The sequence below is a fragment of the Rutilus rutilus genome (genome assembly GCF_951802725.1).
Source record: "Rutilus rutilus genome assembly, chromosome: 2".
Taxonomy (NCBI): Eukaryota; Metazoa; Chordata; class Actinopteri; order Cypriniformes; family Leuciscidae; genus Rutilus; species Rutilus rutilus.
This window is the reverse complement of record NC_140210.1, coordinates 13,959,323-13,981,260: the sequence shown is the minus strand read 5'-3', so window position 1 is coordinate 13,981,260 and position 21,938 is coordinate 13,959,323. Positions and strand designations below refer to the sequence as shown.

The 21,938-nt window shown below is 37.0% G+C and overlaps 1 protein-coding gene across 1 annotated transcript in view; it reads right to left on the bottom strand.

Moving 5' to 3' along the window:
* The window catches only part of fbxw7 (F-box and WD repeat domain containing 7), a 164,341-nt gene that overhangs the window by 83,821 nt on the left and 58,582 nt on the right, over positions 1-21,938 (bottom strand). Inside the window, exon 4 of the mRNA XM_084402978.1 lies at positions 10,940-11,668. Coding sequence (XP_084259104.1) covers positions 10,940-11,599 — 660 coding nt within the window. The 5' untranslated portion in view covers positions 11,600-11,668. The remainder of the gene's footprint in view (positions 1-10,939; positions 11,669-21,938) is intronic.

The window sequence follows — 21,938 nt, the reverse complement described above, 5'->3', positions numbered from 1 at the left end:
CTGTATCGTGAATAAGTAACGGCTGAAGGGCGTTGTTAGGCACGACGCGAAGCGGAGCAACCCCTTCAGCCGTTACTTATTCACGATACAGCACTTGCCTCGAGTACCTTATTGCTTTTATAAAACGGTTACCACACAATATTAAAGTAAAAAAAAAAAAAAAAAGTATTAGTGCAACTTTCATGGAGTTAAATCAATAAAAGCATTCCTTCCGCTAGAAAAAAATAGTCCCTGACAGTGAACAACAACGTTCCAATGTGTAATATGCATGAAAGCTCAAAAAAAAAAAATAAACGTTCTCAAACTTTGTCTCATTCTTTTTAATTTTTACAACACAATATTTGTGAAATTTCCTCACACAAATAGGCATAGCTTATCTCTCAGCATGAGAAAACGTTTATTTGTTTGTTTATTCCGTTATTTAAACTAAATATTTACATAGCCTAAATAAAAACACAAGGGCACATATTTTGATAGATAAGGTAGGTCTTTAATCTATTTTATTAATGTTATTAATTTAGTTGCTAAAATGCTGCCTAACAAGAGATACTTTTTTTTTATTGTTGTTTATTTAAATTTATTTGAACATCTCTGTTTATTGTGCGCATTAAATATTTGTCTCATTTCAATCGGCTCCACTGTGGTGATATTTAACGGGGCTCTTTAGTTGGGGCTCAGCACTGTTGCAGCAAGAATGTCGCTCCAGTGCTTTCTTTGTTTTAAGTTTGGCCTCCAGTAGCTCTGTAGTGAACTTTCACACTTATGTCCACTCACAGACATAATTTCCCTCGATTCGAGACCAGCATCTGTCCATGGTGCTGCGAAGGCAGTGATTTGTTTAAACCTTGGAAGTGCCTGCTGCTTTACAAATTCTCGGCAACACTGTTGTGAGGTAGTTCACACCCATTTATGTTGATACGTGTGGTTGCTAAGGGCGCAGTGATAAATAGAACCGTTGGGTGAAGCGGTCATAGCAGTGTTTTATCGTGAATAAAACACAGCTATTGACCAATCAGAATCAAGGATTGGAACTAACCGTTTTATAATAACTAATAGCCTATTAGAAGAAAGTGTATAAAACAAAAAACAACAAAATTAAATAAAAACAGGGTATGGGAAAAATAGTGTGTAAGGACAAGGGGTAAGATGTTTTAGGAGATAGTGAAAGATTAATATTTCAAATAAAAATGACCATAAAAAAAAAATTGCTGCACATTATTAATATTTCATAAAATATCCCAGAAAAATGATTAATATTTAGAATATGAAAAACAATTTGTATTAGTAGTTACATTAACATTTTGCATTTCCTGCATTTGAAGGCAAAGCTTACCATCACTATAAACTAATATAAAGGTGAAAAGAGGTGGAAAAATAGGTGAAAAATGGGACAGTCCCCTTTTAATTATATGTAAGGGATAATGTAGAGCGAGGTGGTTGTTATAGCGAATACAACCCCGACAGGCTGATCGGGACCCCGACGCGAAGCAGAGGGGTCTTGAATCAGCCTGAAGGGGTTGTATTCGCTATAACAACCGCCTCGCAATACATTATCCCGCTTATTACATGGCTACCCACCAAATAAATCAATAATCTGACACAAAATATTGATTTAAAAAGGAGTTTATTGATTTAAAAACGATTGTATTGCTTCCGCTAAAGAAAATCGTCTGTTCCGTCTCTACGGTGAGAATCCTGCGTCCATAGCAACGCTCTGTTTTACATGGCAACGGTGTGTTATACTTCGCAGCGGTCTGTTATCAAGAAATAACAGACCACATTCTACATTGGAATTCAACCAAGCCATGTAATAAGATCATATAACAAATGTGTATATTAAAAGGGAACATTTTACCACACTCTTCACTACTTGCCCCTCAAAAGGCAGTACACCATTCATATGAAGTCTAAAGCCGCTTTTCCACCGAAATTACCCGGAACAATTTGTCCCAGGAACTTTTTTCCCAGGAACCTTTTTTGCCCCAGACCGGTTGCTTTCTGCGTTAACGCCGCGGTCTAAAGTACCGGGAAGGTAAACTGCGCGCAACTGCTCCTCCCAGTCTGCGACGGACAGTAATCAGTTTTGAGCGCCACATTTATAAGTATGGAGGAGATTCAAACTGTGCTGCAGTTATTGGTTTACTAAAGAGGTAATTAACATAACAAAATAGACGAGCACTGATACTAAAGCGTGTTCAGAAAGCTCGTATGCGTATAAAATTAGACAAGGTATGTTGTGAGATGACTGGGACGAACGCACAAAAATTTCCTTTTGCGCAAATACGCTTAAAAAAAGCCTGAACCCCGTCTATCAATCATAAATAGTGACAGTCTTGTAAATAGTTGTTTGTTACCAACCTCAAAGCGCTATTTCAATCCTGTTATAGTAAATTTGTAACATGGTTTGCCTTGCAATAGATGACAATGTGTAAACATAATGACTTAATATTAAAAGCTGTGGCAAAAAAGAGACGAGCACTGATAAAGCGTGTTCAGAGCTCGTAATGCTAATGTTAGATATAAAATTGTATGTTATCAGCTATTGCGGACATTGGCCGTGAGATGGCTGTGACGAACGCGCAGAAAGTTTCCTCTTCCACAAATACCCAAATAATAAAGCCTGAAACTCGTCGCCAGTCCCCCAGTTTTTTAAATTAAATTCCATATTTGCAGACAGACAACTTTACTGCATGAAGCCACTTTTTAAAAGGGAGGTTAAAAATAAAGAAAATGCTTGTGGAGTCATCCAACCAAAATGCGGCGTGAACACAACCAATCAGCTTGTGCAGCGCACAAGTCCCACCCCTGAAAGTTCCTGAACTTTGAAAAAGTACTACCTCATGAGCAGGGACTATCGGAGGGGGAAATATTTACCCGGAACTTAATTTAGACCCTGGTTCCTGCGGTGTAAACACATCGAGTACCAGCCCAAAGTTCCTAGTTCCTGGGGAAAGTTCCTGCGGTGGAAACGCGGCTTAAATGAAGCACATGACAAAAAAAAAAAAGAGTTTTAAATGTTTTAAATTTTATGAGGAGTATGACTTAATTTTATCCATTGGGTTACGATTGGATCAGGAAAAGTACGGTATTATCGGTCCCCCTGTAGGCAAACCACGCTCAGCACTATTAAAACTCATCTTTGATCACCAAAATGACATTTAAAAGTGTTTTCCTTAAAATAGCTTGATTGTAACTCTACACCCTTGCCTCATAGTATACGCGGTTCTATGAATATGCAAATTAGCACGGCCTCCACTCACTCACACCAGCTCAGAGAATCACTCGTTGAGGATCACACGTTGACGTGATTGATTACAAGGTAGTTTGTGACGTCAGAAACACCAGCGATTGAAACTGTCTTTGGTTCACTGCAGTTTTAAAGAGAATGGTGTTGCCTTATGAATTTGCACATGGTTTGTCTTAAAGCATATTAAAAACACCACATAGCCATATAAACAACATTAAAAGCTTCATTTTCACCTCAGGGGGACTTGAAAGAAAATGGGGTCGCTTTTGATGTTATGGTGTCTTTATAGCTATTAGCTAACTGCTTATTTTCCGGCCATTTCTGATGTCAAAGCTGACAATAATTGCAGTCATCTTCCCAATTCACAACCCCAAAATTCAATCCCAAAGACTGTAGAAATATCCAGCAATGCCTGCAAATACAGTAAATCTAACATGACTTCTCCAGTGTAAATAACACCGTAAACCCCCTGTACACAGCCCTTGAGCGGTTTTGAACATACAAGAGGGCAGCAAGTGTTTCATGTCTCTTTAAACACAAGTCTAACACCAGATCAAAAAGAGTGCAGCTTTTGATGCCGCAATCTCTTTTTGAAATCAGAGAGCGATTAGGCCTACCTCTTACCCCACTTGACGACAGCACCGGCTTAACATCAACTTACCAGACACAACATGTCCATTTCATCTTCCCTTCTTTGAAGGCCATCTGTGAACCCACACAGGCTGTTTAAATACACTTGGCACTCTTAATGTGGTTGTCCGACGCGGACAGTCTTCAAACAACCGTACCACCTTTAGCCAAGTGTGTGTTTCTACATGCCAGTCTACACGACTCATTGAACAGACAAGCTAACGTCAACATTTTTTAGCTGAATGTCTCTCCTTCTCTCACAAACACACATCAGTTGCTGTACTCCATTGGTTTGTCATCAGACAGCTGTCGTAGTAGTTACATTGCAGGACTGTGGCCTAAAATGACACTGCAAGAACTTCAGAGAATAGTAGGATTTAAAGCCAACTAACCATCTGTCGTTAAAATTCCCTAAATTAGTCTCAGACGGCAATAGCTTTAAAAGGGAAAATGTGAGTGAAAGCAGTTTGTTTTAGCCATACTGAAATGAAATTGTATCTACCATTTAAACAGTGTTGCACACTTTAAAAATCATCAATTTACTCTGGGACATGCACAGAAAAATCTTTGAATCCTCAATGACTCCTTTCTTGAAAAGGAGAGGAAGAAAAGTTTTTGTGGGGAGGTAAGGGAAAATATATATTTCTAATCAGTTCATGTATAATTAATGACTTCATTTAAGGAATGCCTTTTGGGTATTTACTTCCAGCTTGTTCATTTTTCAGATTGTTTATCCATTGCCTGATTCAATAGTCTGTTTGAATCTATAAAACCCATGGCTAGGGTTCAGTACAGATCTGAAGAGGCTCACAGTTCACATAACACATAAAAGGCTTGAGCTAATTACACCTTACATAAACCATGAACAATGACCACAAGGGAACAACAACACTCACCAGATTGCTGCATGATTATTATTAAATATAAGCACAAAAAGTCCATAAACTTTGAGCAGATAGCTGGGAGTATGAAAAAATAAAATAAAAAAAATAATATATATATATATATATATATATATATATATATATATATATATATATATATATATATATATATATATATATATATATATATATATATATATATATATATATTATTATATATATAAAATTATAAATAATTTTATACATACATACATATATAATAATAATAATAATAATAATAATAATAATAATAATAATCACAAGACAGGAGACCAATTGAAACAAAATAAATAAATAAATAAATAAATAAATAAATTCCTTTATTCCCTGGCATGTTAAAAAGTTTAATTTTGGAGCCTTTCTACATGTGTCAAAAGGAATGCCGAACATTTTAAAGCGCTCAGTAAGGCAGCCATTTCAACACAGGTGCTCAGAAACATTTTCTAACCAGCTAAGCCATTTCCAAAATGCAAAATCACTTGTTAAAGACAAGCTTTCACAGCTGTTTTTATCACTGAACTAAAAAAAAAAAAAAAAAAAAAAAAAAAAAAAACTTAACATGCTTCTACCAAAACAAATCATGTTTGGCTAGACTACAAAGAACAACGAAATAAAAACAAACCCATCCATCCATCCAGTTGAAATTAAATGTGGATACTGTCATTATCTACTTGGAATCTATTTTTACAACTAACATCTATGAATTTACACAGTACAAATGAAAAGTCTTTACAATTCTTGAGTCTTTCAGAGTGACAAAACTCACTTTTAAATAGGCTGTCTACAAGGGATCTTTGAAAATGTAGCTAATCAGGAACCAAACAGCAAGGCGAGACATTTTTGAGGTCAGGTTTAATCTCCTACCATTAAAAGTTTGTTTATGTGGAACTGCTGTCCAAGATCATTTATTCAGTCCTGCTAAATTCAACCTTGAGGTCAAGACTCTGACTTGAGGAACTGACGGCAGATGAGAAAGTGCTTCAAACGTACACTTCTTTTTTTTCTGTTGTCCTGCATGAGGGAACTCAATCATTACTGAGCTTAACGCAAACACTATCAGTTACAGGATATTGCTTTTGAATACAAATTTGACATTAAAACCCAGTTACTTCTACCCAGCATTTTCAAGAGCTCAACATTAGCATACTATGAAAAGCCCTGAATGCATAATTACCAAACAGAGATAAAACACACTGAAACCACATTTCCTCAAGGAAAATATTTTAGATTGACCTCATTTACAAAGCTTCAGCATTCCTATTCATGTTATTAATGAAATCCTGATCTAGCCAAGGGGAACAGGACAACAGTCAGCCACAGATATGCTCAGTACCACTGAGTCTACAAGACCACCTTTACACTGCAGGTCTTGATGCCCAATTCCAATTTGTTGAGAATGTCCGATTTGTTCTTGGACAACCTTCTTAGATCTTTTAAAAGTGATCCCTTTCCAATATCTGCATTTACACTTTCCACTTGGCAAAACAACCCAAGGTAGACGTAGTGACCTAGGCCGAAAAGGAAGTAAAAAGTCGTGATTTGCAATGGACGCAGACAAAATGATAATACAAGCTTTCTGCACCATCTTTAAAGATCAGCAAAACAGTTGTCTCTTGAGGCGGGGGGAAAAGACAAGACGCTTGAGTTGATGTCCACCTCAGTTGACGTCATTCGCCACCATCGCTTTCTTTTAATGACGTACGACTTGCATTGACGGGGGAATATCTCATCTGTCCGCTTACATGGCAGACGCAAATACACGCATCCGATTAATACCAGATTCATTTCCACATATGAATGAGGCCTGAAACCGATCTGAGAATATCCAAATCCATGTGCTTTTTTCCTGAAAAAATTAATTTGAAGAAAAACATCGGTAACACTTTAGCTTAGGGTCCAATTCTCACTATTAACTAGTTGCTTATTGGCATGCATATTACTAGGATATTGACTGTTTACTAGAACGTATAAAAGCACATATTAATGCCTTATTCTGCATGACCATATTCTACATCCCTTAACAGTCTTTTGTTGCCTTGACAAGACTATAATTAATAGTGAGAGTTGGACCCTAAACTAAAGTATGACCAAAACCTCTTTAGCGTCTTTTTTGTTCTAGTGTGACTCAGGCCGCATTTATATTACATGCACAAAACCAAAATGTACACTGTAAAAAATGTATAACCCTCCCAAATCAAAAATTTCAAGTGACCGATAACATCTAAATTTTTCAATTGGCCCAAGTGAAATTCTTGTTGCAATAGTCTGTTGACATTGGCTCAATGAGAAATAATACGTCAGACTAATTGAAAAATTTAGATGTTATCGGTCACTTGAAATTTTTGACTTGGGGATGTAATTTTTTTTACAGTGTATCTGATAGATATAGATATATATACAGACCCTTTCCAAAAAATTAGAATACCATGGAAAAGTTTTTTTATTTCCATAATTCCATTCAAAACATTAAATTATAGATTCAGGGCCCACAACTTAAACAATTTCAAGTATTTAGTTGTTTATTTGTACATAATTTGGGCTTCCAGCTCATAAAACCCACAAAAACAGGATTTCAAAAAATTAGAAACATTTGCACCTGCCCACACTGCCAAAATAACCAAAACCTGGTTCAATGACCATGGTATCACTGTGTAATTACTGTGTAATCATGTAATACTCAAATTTTTTGAAATCCTGTTTTTGTGGGTTTTATGAGCTGGAAGCCCAAATTATGTACAAATAAACAACTAAATACTTGAAATTGTTTAAGTTGTGGGCCCTGAATCTTTAATCTATGGAAGTTTAACGTTTTGAATGGAATTATGGAAATAAATAAACTTCTCCATGATATTGTAATTTTTTGGAAAGGGTCTGTCTGTCTGTCTGTCTGTCTGTCTGTCTGTCTGTATATATATATATATATATATATATATATATATATATATATATATACACACACACATACATACCATTTCCAAAAAATTACGTACATATATATTACACACACACACACACACACACACACACACACACACACACACACACACACACACACACACACACACACACACACACACACACACACACACACACACACACACACACACACACACACACACACACACACACACACACACACACACACACACACACACACACACACACACAATACAAACACACAGTAAAAAATAAAAATAAAAAAGCCTTTAAAAGATCTGACTAATTAAATTCCTTTTGTTCATCTAATGAGCAACGGGCTTTTAAGAGAATTGAACTATTCTTGTCAAGGCAACAAAAGACTGTTTAGCATTTAACAAAGCAATGAGAAGCTACAAACCTTGTTCTTTCACCTTTGTTTGATTTTAAAAGCCCAGTATTATTTGCTCGTATACCACAGGCAAACATTACCCTGATAGGCAAATATCTAACAATTGCAATGAGATTCACATACAGCTCAACAATCTAATCTACACTGTGATGATCAACTGTTAATTCATAACATATGTTTACATCTTTTAATTCTTGTAAGTTTGATTTTTTAAAAAAAATTTAGTGTACTTAAATTCTTTATATTTAAAGTTTTTTATTTATTTATTTAATACACTATTTAATGGTAAAATATAATCTGAAAAATATTTACATTTTATAATCTGAAAATATAAATTGAAATATTAGTTAACTAAAGACATTAAAGATTGTCAATAATAAACTATAAATAAAAAAATTATCAATATTTCTGACAAGTATTTAAAATGAAAATTTTAAATTACCACTTTTCTCTCCAAACATTTGTGTGGAGCCCATAACACCCTCTTGCTGCCCCCTAGTGTGCCAAGAAACCAGTTTGAAACCCACTGTGCTTTCAGCTAAAGCACAGCATACTGTAAATAGGCTAATTAAAATCACCACTACTAAACTACGGTTTACAATCTAATACTTAGCAAGGTCAGCTAGTCGACCATCTTGACCCCATCCCTACTAGACAGGCAGTGCACTAGATTGAGCCAATATGTTGTTAAAAAAAAAAAAAAAAAAAACCTGACAAAACATTGACATCCTTTTGCAAAGGCACACTCCAGACATCACTGTTCTGCGAACTTCAGCCCTGCTGTGACTGCCTCAATCAGATAAACAGTGTTCTCTTCTCATCCAAAACACAAGGCGGAGGAGACGCTCTCCACACACAGATGTGATAAGATGCTCTCTGGAGATTCACTCACCAGTAACAGTGCGACCTTCTTCATACTGCGATTCCCCATGGCAGCTCAGAGAGACTCCGCTCAGTCACAGAAACAAACGGTGAAAGGATTTGCGGGTCGTCTTCTGTCAGTGCGATGACAAGCGTGTCGACATCATGAGGATGAGGAGGGTCTGCACGCTCTTGCATTCCCTCCCCTCGCTCTTCTCCATCTCCGCTCATTTGCATTTTCTCTTTGCTCAAAAACAGACACAATCTCTCTATTTTGTTTCCATCTGACTAATCCACAACGTTTGAATTAAACTGCTCATGTATATAAAATGTTTTGCCAAAATACACACATTACTGGAGTAAATGTTTATGGCCTTGGAGGTTTACAATCGGTGATCAAACACTGCAACCCAAAAAAAAAAAAAAAAACGGGCCAGACGTCTCAGATCCACAGACACATGTATCAATAATAACGGTGATTGCAGAATGACAACCATTGGCTGCAGAGTCAATGTCAGAGACGTTCCTTTTAACCAATCAGACTGGAATTACAGGCCACTTGCATCTGACCCCATAAACATCAAAACACGTCTCCATACAGATGTTGAATTTGACAGTATGTTCAAACTTTAAGCATATAGGAACAACCAGTCTAGTCAAATAGTCCAAAACACTTTCCTTTGGAGGTCAATGACGAGTAATAACAGGCAGCTTGCTGTTTAAAACCTCAGAAGTGGACGAGTCCAGACGCGACCTTTCCCACAGAACACTATAAGTAGCCAATCCGACCCATATCTGGAATAACATGAGGGTGAATAAAGGACAAGATTTTCATTTTTAGCTGAATCATTCTTTTTAACTCCAGGTTTTCTAAACTGGGGGCTTGTGAGGGAAGGGAACCGCAGAGGGTTTGAGAGTTGACGAAAAGCTAATCAATATTTTAAAAAGTCAAATTAAATTAAATAAAAAGGGCTGCACAAGCAACCTACATAAAACTGAAATCACAATATGGCTTAGTGTAATAATCCAAACACGATTTAGTCTGATGAGCTGATGTTGTCTGATGTTTCTGTTCAGCATTTGAAAATGAAGAATTTATGACATTAGTATTGTCACATGTAATATAAAATTATTATTATTATTATTATCTTCAAATATTATTAGTAAATATAAAGTAAAATTGTAGCATTATAATAGTAATATATCGGTCTTCATTTTATAATTAGTTAAAAATATATAAAAACAAAAAATAATTTTTTGCCAGGACGTTTCAGCAGATTAAATGTTTATCTCATATTGTGATTTAACCTCCGATATGACAAGATAATCACAATATCATTTTTGGACTAAATTGTGCAGCCTTATACTGTAAATAAATCATTTTAAAATAAAATAAAACACTTAATAAAGATTAAATATATCATATATGTTAACTGCATGTCAATGATCATTAACTAACATCAGAGAACTGTGAACATGTTAAATAATTAGAAATATTAAGTTAAAATCTCAGGGGTACTGAGATTTTTTACATCAAAGGGGTTTGGCTAAAAAAAAAAATTTGTGAATCCCTGCTTTAACTTCCATCACCCAAGTGATCTGAGAATGTGAGAACAAAAAGAGCAATCAAGCTAATCCAGAAATGCCTGAGCACATTCGATAAAAGCCAATACTTGACATCACCAAACCAACCTGTTTGAGGCATAATCCTTCATTTAGTCAGGGATGTGATGTTCGGGTTATGAATGACAGTTCATCACTCCATGAAACCAATTCTCACAACAAGATGATTGTTTATCTAATGCAAAGCCAAAAACGACCAGTAGAGGGAAACAAACACCATGACTCAATCCCATCAACATCTGCCTGCATTAGATACTTCTCACTACATTAGACTTAATCAGAATTTGAACTAAGGACCAATTGAGAAAGTGAACTTCAGTCGCTTACCTTATTCTTGAAGACAGAGGGTGAGCTTTGGTGCTGTCGTCCAGAGGACTGGTCCGTGTTATCATTAGGGTCCGAAACACTGGTCCTGAGGGAGGGAGAGAGGAGGCCATCCTCTCCTTCCTCCTCCTCTTCAGCCTCCTCCTCCTCCTCTCTCCCACTGTCTTCTGAATGTTCAAACTCGTCGCTGTCCTGGTCCATTTCCTCCTCGTCGCCATTCTCCTCTTCCTCCGGCCGGTCGTCGTCTTCCTCTGAACGAAGTCCCGGCCCGACCTGCCCATCCCGTCCGCCGTTATTATTCTCCTCCTCCTCGTTCTCCTCGTCGTCGTCGCGATGCCGTCTCCGCCGCCGGCGCTGCTCCTGCTCCCACATCCACTGGGCGCCCTTCTCGGCTCCGTTCACCTCGCGCCTCCGTCCTTCCTCCACCGGTTCGCCTCCGGAAGGCCATGGCTCCTCCTCTCCTTCCCGTCTGCCCTCTTCCTCCTCGCCCGGTTCTCTCCTCTGCGCCTGATCCTCCTGCTCCTGCTCCTGCTCCTCCAGCACCTGGTCGACGTGCTCCGCCTGGGGCTGGGGTGTGCGGCCGGAGGTGCTGTTACCTGCCCCGGGCCTCTGCTGCTGGGCCGCCCTGCTGCCGCTGCCCCCCGACAGCAGATCCTGGTTCATTTCCAAAAGCCAGCTTGCTACCTCCTGCACCTTCGCTAGGCTGTCTGAAGAGGACAAGGACTTGGCATTCTGAAAGAGAGATGGAGACAGAAAATTGTTCAAATCACCATAAAAATCAACATAAAAAGGCAATAAAAGGCATGTGCTGGGGCTGGTTATACAAGAGATAACCAAAGCGTGCTGGAAGTGGGAAACTCATTCTTTTATTCATGCCTGTGAAATAAAACAATAGACATTTGCATCTATGCTGGGAAAGACGCAATATGAGGATCCCTCAAACAATGGGCACCTCTCCTGCTTGGCAGTTGATCATCTACAGTAGGCTTGGCCTGGAAACCACGGCAACAGTATCACTTCAACACATGCAAACAAACATTCAGTTTCATTCAGACATTCAAGTTTCTGTTTTTACTCTATTCCATTTCAATTCTACTGTCTTCTTTAAAAACGTGCATGTTTGAGTTCATGTATTATAAAATAAACACACATGAGGTACCGTTCAAAAGATTGGGGTCCAGAGGATTTATTTTCCCAAAGATATTACTTTTATTTTTTTCATTTTACACATTAAATTGATCAAGTGTCGGTAAAAACATTTATGATGTTACAAAATGTCATAAAACTGCTGTTCGTTTGAGCTTTCTTTTCAGTTTCCACTTGTATTATTTTATTTTGTATTACTTATTTTCACCTGTGATGAGAAATTTTTCGTGAGCACCAAATCAGCATATCAGAAATCATTCTGATGAATCATGTGACACTGAAGACTAATGGCAGCCATCACAGGAATAAATTGCATTTTATTATATATCAAAATAGAAAACAATAACAACAATTGCAATAATACTTCACAATATTACTCTTAACTGTATTTTATCATCAAACAATTCTTCAAAAATAAAATATGTTAGACTCCAAATTTTATTTTATCTCCGTCAATTAGAACATGAATTGATACTTAATGCCTGACAGCTACAGTACAGGCCAAACGTTTGGAAACATTACTATTTTTAGGCCCGGTTTCACAGACAGGGTTTAGATTAAGCCAGGATTAGGCCTTAGTTCAATTAGGGCATTTAAGTAGCTTTTATAAACTTGCCTTAGAAAAAAAACATTACTCGTGTGCATCTTGAGACAAAGCAATGGCATTGACATATTTTAAGATATATCAGTGCGAGTTGCTTTCGGTTGAAAGCATGCATGCACTCAAACATGCATTTTAGTCTGAGACTAGGCTTAAACCTTGTCTGTGAAACCGGGGGATAATGTTTTTGAAAAGTTTCTTCTGCTCATCAAGCCTGCATTTATTTGATCAAAAATACAGAATTTTTTTTTTTTAATAATAATATTGTGATATATTATTACAATTTAAAATAATTGGTTTTCAATGTATTATACTTTAAATTATCATTTATTTCTGTGATGCAAAGCTGAATTTTCAGGATCATTACTCCAGTCTATCACATGATCCTTTAGAAATCATTCTAATATGATGATTCATTATCAAAGTTGGAAACAGTTCTGCTGCTTAATATTTTTTCATAACCTGTGATAATTTTTTAGGGTACTTTGAATAAAAAGTAAAAAAAAAAAAAAAAAAAGCAAATGTTTTAAAAATAGAAATCTTTTGTAACAACAATATACACTACTGGTCAGTAATTTGGGGTCAGTAATTTTTTTTCTTTCTTTTTTTTGAAATAAATCAATACTTTTATTCAGCAAGGATGTGTTAAATTGATAAAAAAAAATGATAGTAAAGAAGATTTATAATATTAGAAAATATTTTAATTTTTTTTTTTATAAATGCAGTTCTTTTTAACCTTTTATTCATCAAATATATTAGGCAGCAGAACTGTTTCCAACACTCATAATAAATCAGAATATTAGAATGATTTCTAAAGGATCATGTAATAGACTGGAGTAATGATGCTGAAAATTCAGCTTTGCATTCACAGAAATAAATGATAATTTAAAGTATAATAAATTGAAAATCAATTATTTTAAATTGTAATAATATATCACAATATTACCTTTTTTCTGTATTTTTGATCAAATAAATGCAGGCTTGATGAGCAGAAGAAACTTCTTTCAAAAACATTAAAAATAGCAATGTTTCCAAACTTTTGGCCTGCACTGTATGTGGAGGAAGATTACGGACCAATCACATTTCGCCGTTGGGGGCAGAAAGTCTAGACAAAAAGTCTTTAACACAGATTCACTATTCAAGCAAAATTTAGATAATAAAAACTCCAATCACTGCTATAACAGATCAAATACACTCACTGACAACCATAAAAAGCCAGCAGAGGGCATCGCTGCCAAATAAGTGCAGTTCATGTACAAGGGTTTAGTATCCAGACATATAATGCCACGTCTTGCAGCAGGATGTACACAATAATATCATGTTACAGTAAGGATGGCCCAACAGTGTGAGTGAGTTTCTGGCTCATTGGCGGAGCTGTTTGCCTTGAACCATGGTTTTACTCTTTTACACAATTTTTTTTGTTGATGTACATCACTCTTTTGTTTTGCGGCATGTGGTTTTAGGACTACTGAAATGTTAGCTGGGCAAGTAAAAAAAAAAAAAAATGTTTACTTTTAATTAAACCTTTAAATTAAACCCTGTACTAACTTCACAGAAAGAGAGGCCAGTAAAATGATAGATAACGGTACAAGTGAAAGCAGGGATGAGCAGTGTAATCCAACCAGGAGTGTGAAAGCACGCTCGAGTTTGATAGAGACTTGATTAAGGTAATTGAGCGTGCACAGATGGGCCGAGACGATAAGAGGCTGACTGACTGCGTGAATGTTGTTGTGTGCGCATAAAAATATACAAGAAATAAGATATTTAACAAGACCTAGACACCATGAAGAGGGTACCTGTCAATTAAGACATGATTAACACAATTCTTCTCAGTGTTTATTTTTGTAACAAGTGGCCATGTTTTCGTCCATAATTCATTAATGCACATTACTATAAAATTGTCAATCTTATAAAGTAATGATAACCAGAACTATAAAGTTTTAATAATTGTTCCAATTCTATTATAATTCTATTTTTGGTTGCATTCTTTCAGAATGTATCCCAGCTGATGAATGATAAAAACATTGCCAGCGATTTAGAATCCATCCAAGCAGTAGCACTTATAATAAACAGAACATTATTGTCTGTTGATGTGGATGCAAATATAGTTATCGTTATCTTTATATTTATATTTACTGTTCTTAGTGCCTTTAGCCTTTATTGCCCTCAGCAGTCTGTTGGCAAGTTAAAAGAAATTCAATATGATTCTTTAAAAAAAATAAAAAAATATGTGTCTCATTGTACATGTTTGGTTCACTAAAAAGAACCAGCTCAAAAAACAATTCAGTCTAGCGGGAATTAAACTATATAGTTTGCACTGATCAATCTGTCAAGTCAGGACCTAGTAAACATTAGTAAAGGAATATTTTATATATCATCAGATGATGATGTATTTTTTTAGTCCAGATGGTTTAGTTACAGCATCTACCAGCAGGGGCGAACAGAACCATTCTAACCTGCTAAACTTAGTCCCTGTTCTTTAACACAAGAAGCATCTATTACAGCTATATCCTTCATCCATCAGATCTATGTGTTTACTTCTCTCAGAGGTCTGAATTAGGCTCTAATCACAGCATATATATGAAGGCAGAGATCTCAGGGCAATTTAAAACGCTTTAAAGCATCTGATTAGATGAGCCTTTGATTACCGAATCCTTTCCTTTATAACAGAGAAGATCAGAGCAAGATCTAATTGGAAAATAATTATGTGGCGATGAACTTCAAATAGACATTTCAATTTCCCTTCCCATACAGAAGCCGAACAAGGTGTAGGAAAACCCATCCGTCCTCCGGTGACTAAACTGAAACTTGGTTAGTTTCTCAACGTGCTAAAAAGCAATTACTTAGCAAAGTGATGCCACTGCAAACACAAAGAGCTTGTGCCTGGTGAAGTGGGCTATTCTGTGTCTTGAAGGTACTGGGCTTCCTGTTAGTATTCATGTCCTGCATGCTGGTCTATTCGTGCAACTGCATTAGACACAGAATACAATTAGTGCTGTTAGACTGCACAAGTGAACCAGTGTGTGATCAAGTGACAGTACTGCAATCTAACCGGCAACACGCACGATAACATTAAGCCTCATTTGCATTGAGGGTGAGACTGTTAAAGTGTATGAAAACTGCTTTAACAACAGTCATTTGGTTTAGTACGCGACGCGTCGCAAAGAATGCTGCACCCGTCCCCTCTTGCCGAAGGTTTCTGCATTTCTGAAGACAGATGAGTAAGTCTATGTTCTGTCATCAGCAGTAAAGTGGGGGAGCTGAAGGTTTCTAAAGGCCCAGGTATACTTCATTTTCCACGTTGTGCTTCGTTTTGCACACAGTTGGGTGCGTGAGCCTTTCAAAGTTTACTCCTTAGGCTGTGAGTGCGCATATCACATCTTTGTGCACTATCTAGAGGACTTTGTTTTCAAGTGCTCAAGTCACGTCGCAAATTACATCACACAGAAAGTTAAAAAAAAAACACACCGAACCATCATAAATATGAAGAATTCATTTATAAGGACTTGCTATACATGCATTTCGAACTAGATTTTTAAAAGCTCTTTTCTTTCCTTTACTGTAGACACTAATTTGTCATTGACCCGCAAATCACTTGGGAAAACATCTGAATGATTCAGGCTGGGTATTTTCACCAGCACAAAATAACCCAAAGTGCCTGGTTTGAACTTGGAGGAAAGCGTAATCCAAGGGAACAAGAGAAACACTTGAAGCAAACAAGTCAGTAATAAATCATCGAATTCTTGCATCAAAAAGCAAGCAAAATGGTTTCAAAACAAACCAAACATTTACATGACTAATGAATACAGCACAGTTTATGCGATGACACAGGGAAAACTCCAGAAGGTTTATAAAAGTATTGCTTTCCAGACATACGCTCTGATATGGAAAACTGGAAGCATTGCCTTAAAGAGAAGCATTTGGCTTGGCTCCCGGGGGAACGCGGCCAGGCTGGCGTAGGCGAGCAGTCTGATAAGGGAGTGAGGTGCATCATTTCTTTAGTTATTACCACGGTGTACACTTCAGCAGCAGCTCATTTATCTACATCTAAAGGGGCTGAGAGGAAGGTGAAGCCAAAATGGGTTTTGGCACATCCTCTCAGAGAGAACGTTTTCAAAGGAGGTGAAAGGGAGGGAGGAGAGAGTAGCGGTATTATTGGTTTTCCAATGTCATTTCCTACAAATCTGCCCGACTGTCATCTCCTCTTGGACACATCAGTTACAGGAAACATTATGAATGAACAGGAAAAGAAAGGATTATATTCATTAACCAAAGGTACCTGGATGGGTCTTTATGATAAGAACCAAGCCAAAAAAAGGGGAAAACCCATCACCCGGCAAAATGGTAAACAAGCCCATTTTAAAGACACAAGTACAAAAGACCTCCTGCAGAAAAACCTTATTAGAAACATCAATTAGTACTTCTAAAGGGTTGCAGTTTAGAGAAAAATGGTTTGTGAGAAAAGACATTTTCTGTGACCTTGAGTGGCCAGGCAGAACAGGCTGAAAAGACTATCCATTGACAGGCTATGCATAGCTGAACTGCATGAGCATCATACTGAAAAACCTCAATATGGCTCCATAATTAGCTTATGCAGAAACCATACCCTTTGGCATTAAAGAGATTTTAGCTCTGTGCTACTGTAGTATGTTTATTAAAGGGACAGTTCACCCAAAAATGAATATTCTGTCATCATTTACTCACCCTGAGGTTGTTCCAAATCTGTATAAAATGTCTTTGTTCTGCTGAACACAAATGAAGATATTTTGAAGAATTTTGGTAACCAAACAGATCTCGGTGCCCCGTTGTGTACCATAGTATATTGAAGAAATTAGGAAGTAAGGAATAATGATAGACTGAAATATGAGGTCAATTAATCATATAATATTCAGGTGATGACCTGCATCTGAATATGCAAACTTTCCTGCTATATAGCAGGTGAAAAACGGTATGTGAAATGTCAGAAATCATATTATTCATAAAACAACTGGCAAAAATACATAGATGACCTACTGATTCTGCCGAGATTCTGAAGCATGAAACCAATGGACACTTCGCTATCCCATGAGACCACTGGAGAGGAATGGCACATGACAGTGACATGACAGATGTATTCATACTACAAACAAGTTCGCTTCTCAGCAAATGTAGTATGCAATTACCTCCCTTCTTTATCAGATTTGAATTCTACAGAGAGTTTTTAGCCAGTGATAGAATGTAAAATGTGAATAGCGCTCAGACTATAAGTGGCACCGAATGCCAATTCCACTGACTTCAGACCGTTGAGTTTGCATCGCCTGAACAAGCCTGATATAGAAGTTCCTCGCCATAGAAAAACACCTCTTCAGCGGAAGACATCACAAGCTGTTATTGTGAATGCTTCGCTTCACTGCCGTGTTCCGGCGAGAAGACGTACAAGAAGCTGTGGTCATGAGGTGCAGTCAAAAGAGCTACTTTCATTCGGACATCTAAAGATTTTACAATCCAAAAATGTTGTAAGGCTAATACCCAAGACCTTTCCACACACACAAACATGTTATTTTTTTGTCCATGTCCACCACCTTGCCTCCAGGCATCATAGAATAGAGAGGTAAAATCAGCTAAAGGACAGAGACACAGACAGGTGTAAACACAGCTCTACTGTGGTAGAATGACTCACGACCCTGAGGGGAAAACATTCCTCATTTAAAAAAAAAAAAAAAAAAAAAGAGAGAGAGGACAAGGTCACTGCAAAAAGAACTACTGGCTGGAAAAATAGCTGGATGGAGCAGTGATGTGGCTGCTTGGTGAGTCAATGTCGAAGTGGTAGTGCATGTTTTTTACGGATGCAAGATATCATAACCATATCAGTTATTGGTCAGAGATTTTTTACATTTATTGATATCAGGTGATATTAGATATAAATTGGTCACTTTTACAACCTTTGATTTCAGTGGATGTAACTGTAGCAGATAGGTCTGCCCCCTAAAACTGGACCAAACCTTAGTTGACGAAAAGAGGCATAGTCAACCAAATTTTAATTAGACGGTTGGTCAAAGAAAAAAAAGAAACTCCACAGGAAATGGCAAAGTCATGCAGTCCGTAAGTAATTAAATTATTATCATAAATGTGCGACTAGTCAACTAATGGCTTAAATGAACGGTTGATTAGTCGACTAGGAAAAATCTTTAGTCTTGGGCAGCCCTAGTAGTGGAGCTGTAAAAACTACATTTATCATGCAAAATGTTCAAATGTTTTATTACTTCATTAAATTTTACTTATATGACAATTAAATGCAAAGCCTAAATTCACTTGGCTGATTTTAATATTTATGAAGTTTTAAAAATATATATTATTTGCTTATAGGTCTCAACCAAACTTCAAATGTTGGTCCAACCGTAATGTTTTCTAAAGCTTTTCTATTCTTAAGGCCCTTGCACACTGAGTCCGAAATTCGCGTCTGAAATTTTCGCACGTTAAAAAATAAATACGACCTCACGTTATGTCAATCACGCTTGTACACTGCCTCCGAATTTTTCGTCCTTCAAAAAAAAAAAAAAAAAAAAAATCGAATCAGGTTCGATTTTCTGCGTTTTTCGCATCGGTAGCAAGCATTTTGAATGGTGTTTTGACAATTCAGAACCACCGAATCACGAAAGCGAAAAAACGCATACGATAATTTCGGACTCAGTGTGCAAGGGCCTTTACTGTCAAAGAAATTTTAGGTGTCCCAAGAGCAATGGGCCTCATTCACCAATATCTTCCTAAGAATTTTCTTTACTTTGCACTTAATAAACTTCCTAAGAAAAGTCTATGTTGGATTCATGACATGTTCTTAAACAACAGAATTGATTGCACCGGTGTTCTTAGGATTGATGAAGCCCACGTCTTCGTAATTGAAAGCGCGTGACAGTTGTTCCCAATTAGCATAAGAAAACGCCCCGCAAATTCCCATACAAGGACATGACACTTCAGGGCCGTGTGCACGAAAAGTTGGAGAATGTCCAAAAGACGCACAGACGGTGGTGGTCCACCGATCACCAAATGAAAAAAGACCTTCAGTAATTCTGAAATAGAAATTCTACTGCAACGGGTAAATGTCAAACGAGGCAAAATATTTGATTTAATCAGCTTAATTGATGTAAATTGCAGTGTTTAACAATTGATCAGAAATACATTACAGTAAAATACTATCATTGTAAACGACTGTAGAATTAAATAAAATGCAGTAACCAATTATTTGGAGCAAACTGTCATCACTCAAATGTGCATAAGAGTGCTCTTGAGTGGGCATAGATTTTGTTCTTAGCTAAGAACAAATCCAAGATAAGAAAACATTAGTAAATGTGAGAATCTTTGTAAAAAGTGCGTAAGTGGGGTTTAAGAACACATTTCTTCGAAAGAACGGTTAGTGAATGAGGCCCAAAAATTTCACAGTCAGCATAAAAACCGCTCAGACACAAAGAAAGTGTCATTAAGTACGTTGGACGTTAGCCTGGAAATCCAGACCTAAATCTGAAAGATTAATGGTCTGGCATCGACTAATGAAAAATCGGCCAGCTCGAGGGGCAGCATCAAGCATGCATTTTAAAATCTCACTGCACACAATTGGATAACACTACGACTAATCGCAACAAGCTCCATACGCTTAGCTACCAGCAGAGCTAACTGGTAGATTAGACTCTTGCCGTATCCGGTCGGCAAAACAGCAAAAACGCCCTTCTTGCAAAGGAACGATTCGAGCGCAGTCTTCTGTTCCTGTTTTAGATAAAAAGCCAAGTCTAACTCATTCATTGTAGCGACCAAAGCTGTTTCAAACAACTGGTAATAACATTATCAGTAATTTCAGTATTATTATTATTATTATTTTTTTTTTTATCTGGCTTCACAGGATTGTGATGTTTACACAGTTTACAAGGCAAAGGGAACATGAACAATAAATTAATTGATTGTTTTTTTGGTAATTTTTTTGTGATATGATTTTTTGTTAAACCAATTATGTTTCAGTACATACATTGGCATAAAAATGGCATTATTAGATCTAATTATTATTAATAATAAATTACAACCTTTTCTCTCTAATAATCAATATGCCCAAAATTAACTGATGTAATGGTTGCAGGTACATCTTTTATCCGAGCAAAAGGGTTGTCAAAAATGCTGAGCAGATTAATCTTAATTAAAAATGACAGGTCGTTGGCTCGTTTAAACTTAAGCTGAAGTATTGCTGGATAATTAGTGAAAGAATCGCAAACATACAATCCAAATCAATTTCTATTGTTTAACAAAGCTAGTTTGGGTCCACGTTGTCAGATTACCATACATTTCCCCATCATATTAACACCACACTTTAGGACCTCTATGAGAATGCAGTAAGATCAAGCGAGTGAAAAGATATGCTATTTGACCATTTCTCCTAAAATCTTGTTTTATTTTTGTACCTTTTTTACAGTAGATATTTTTGCACAGCCTCTCATGGCTCCTCCCAAAATTCCACTGGTAATGAGCAATAAGTTGCAGATAAAAACTTGAGAGATTTGAAGCAGTCCCTGAAGTGCTCCTGTCTCCGAATCAATTCTCTGTTCAGCTAAGACGTGCACTCTAATGCAATGAACAATGCAGACTGACCCATACAGTCAACAGATATTTACAATTGCCCTGCACTTTAAAAGCAAGTTGAACCTACTTTGCAAGTGAATAAATAATAATTAATCATATGTGCTTAAAACATTAATATTACCTAAGGATCTGAAACTATCCCAGACAGCCTTGAGTGTTCAGCCGAGTGCAACATCACGAGTTGTCTCACCTACATATAGCTTGTTAATTGACTCAAGCATTACTTGTAACATTTTTGCACTGGCAAAAAAATAAATACAAATTAGACAGTGACTAAAAGCTTGTGCCAATCACTTAGCCAAAGAGCCTGTGTCTAGAGTCAGGCCTTTTTTTGTATTTGTAAGTACTTAGGCAATATGTGCCCGGCAAGCAACCATGTGCTGCTGTGGATGCATCTGTATGGCTTTGGCAGACCGTAGCATCAAGCTCTGATATCCCGGAACAAAAGACACAGATGTGCAGTTGAAGTACTGCAAAGGGGCACTCTATGCTGGCTTTGTCAGGATTGAAACACAAGCCTTAGCCTTACCATTGATAATCCAGAGTACCTCTCCAACAGAACAGGCAGACGGCCAAGCAGACAGAAAAAAAAAAAAAAAAGAGCACCAGACTACAAGCATCACAGTCCCATGTATATCCCATGAAATAAAAATTGGA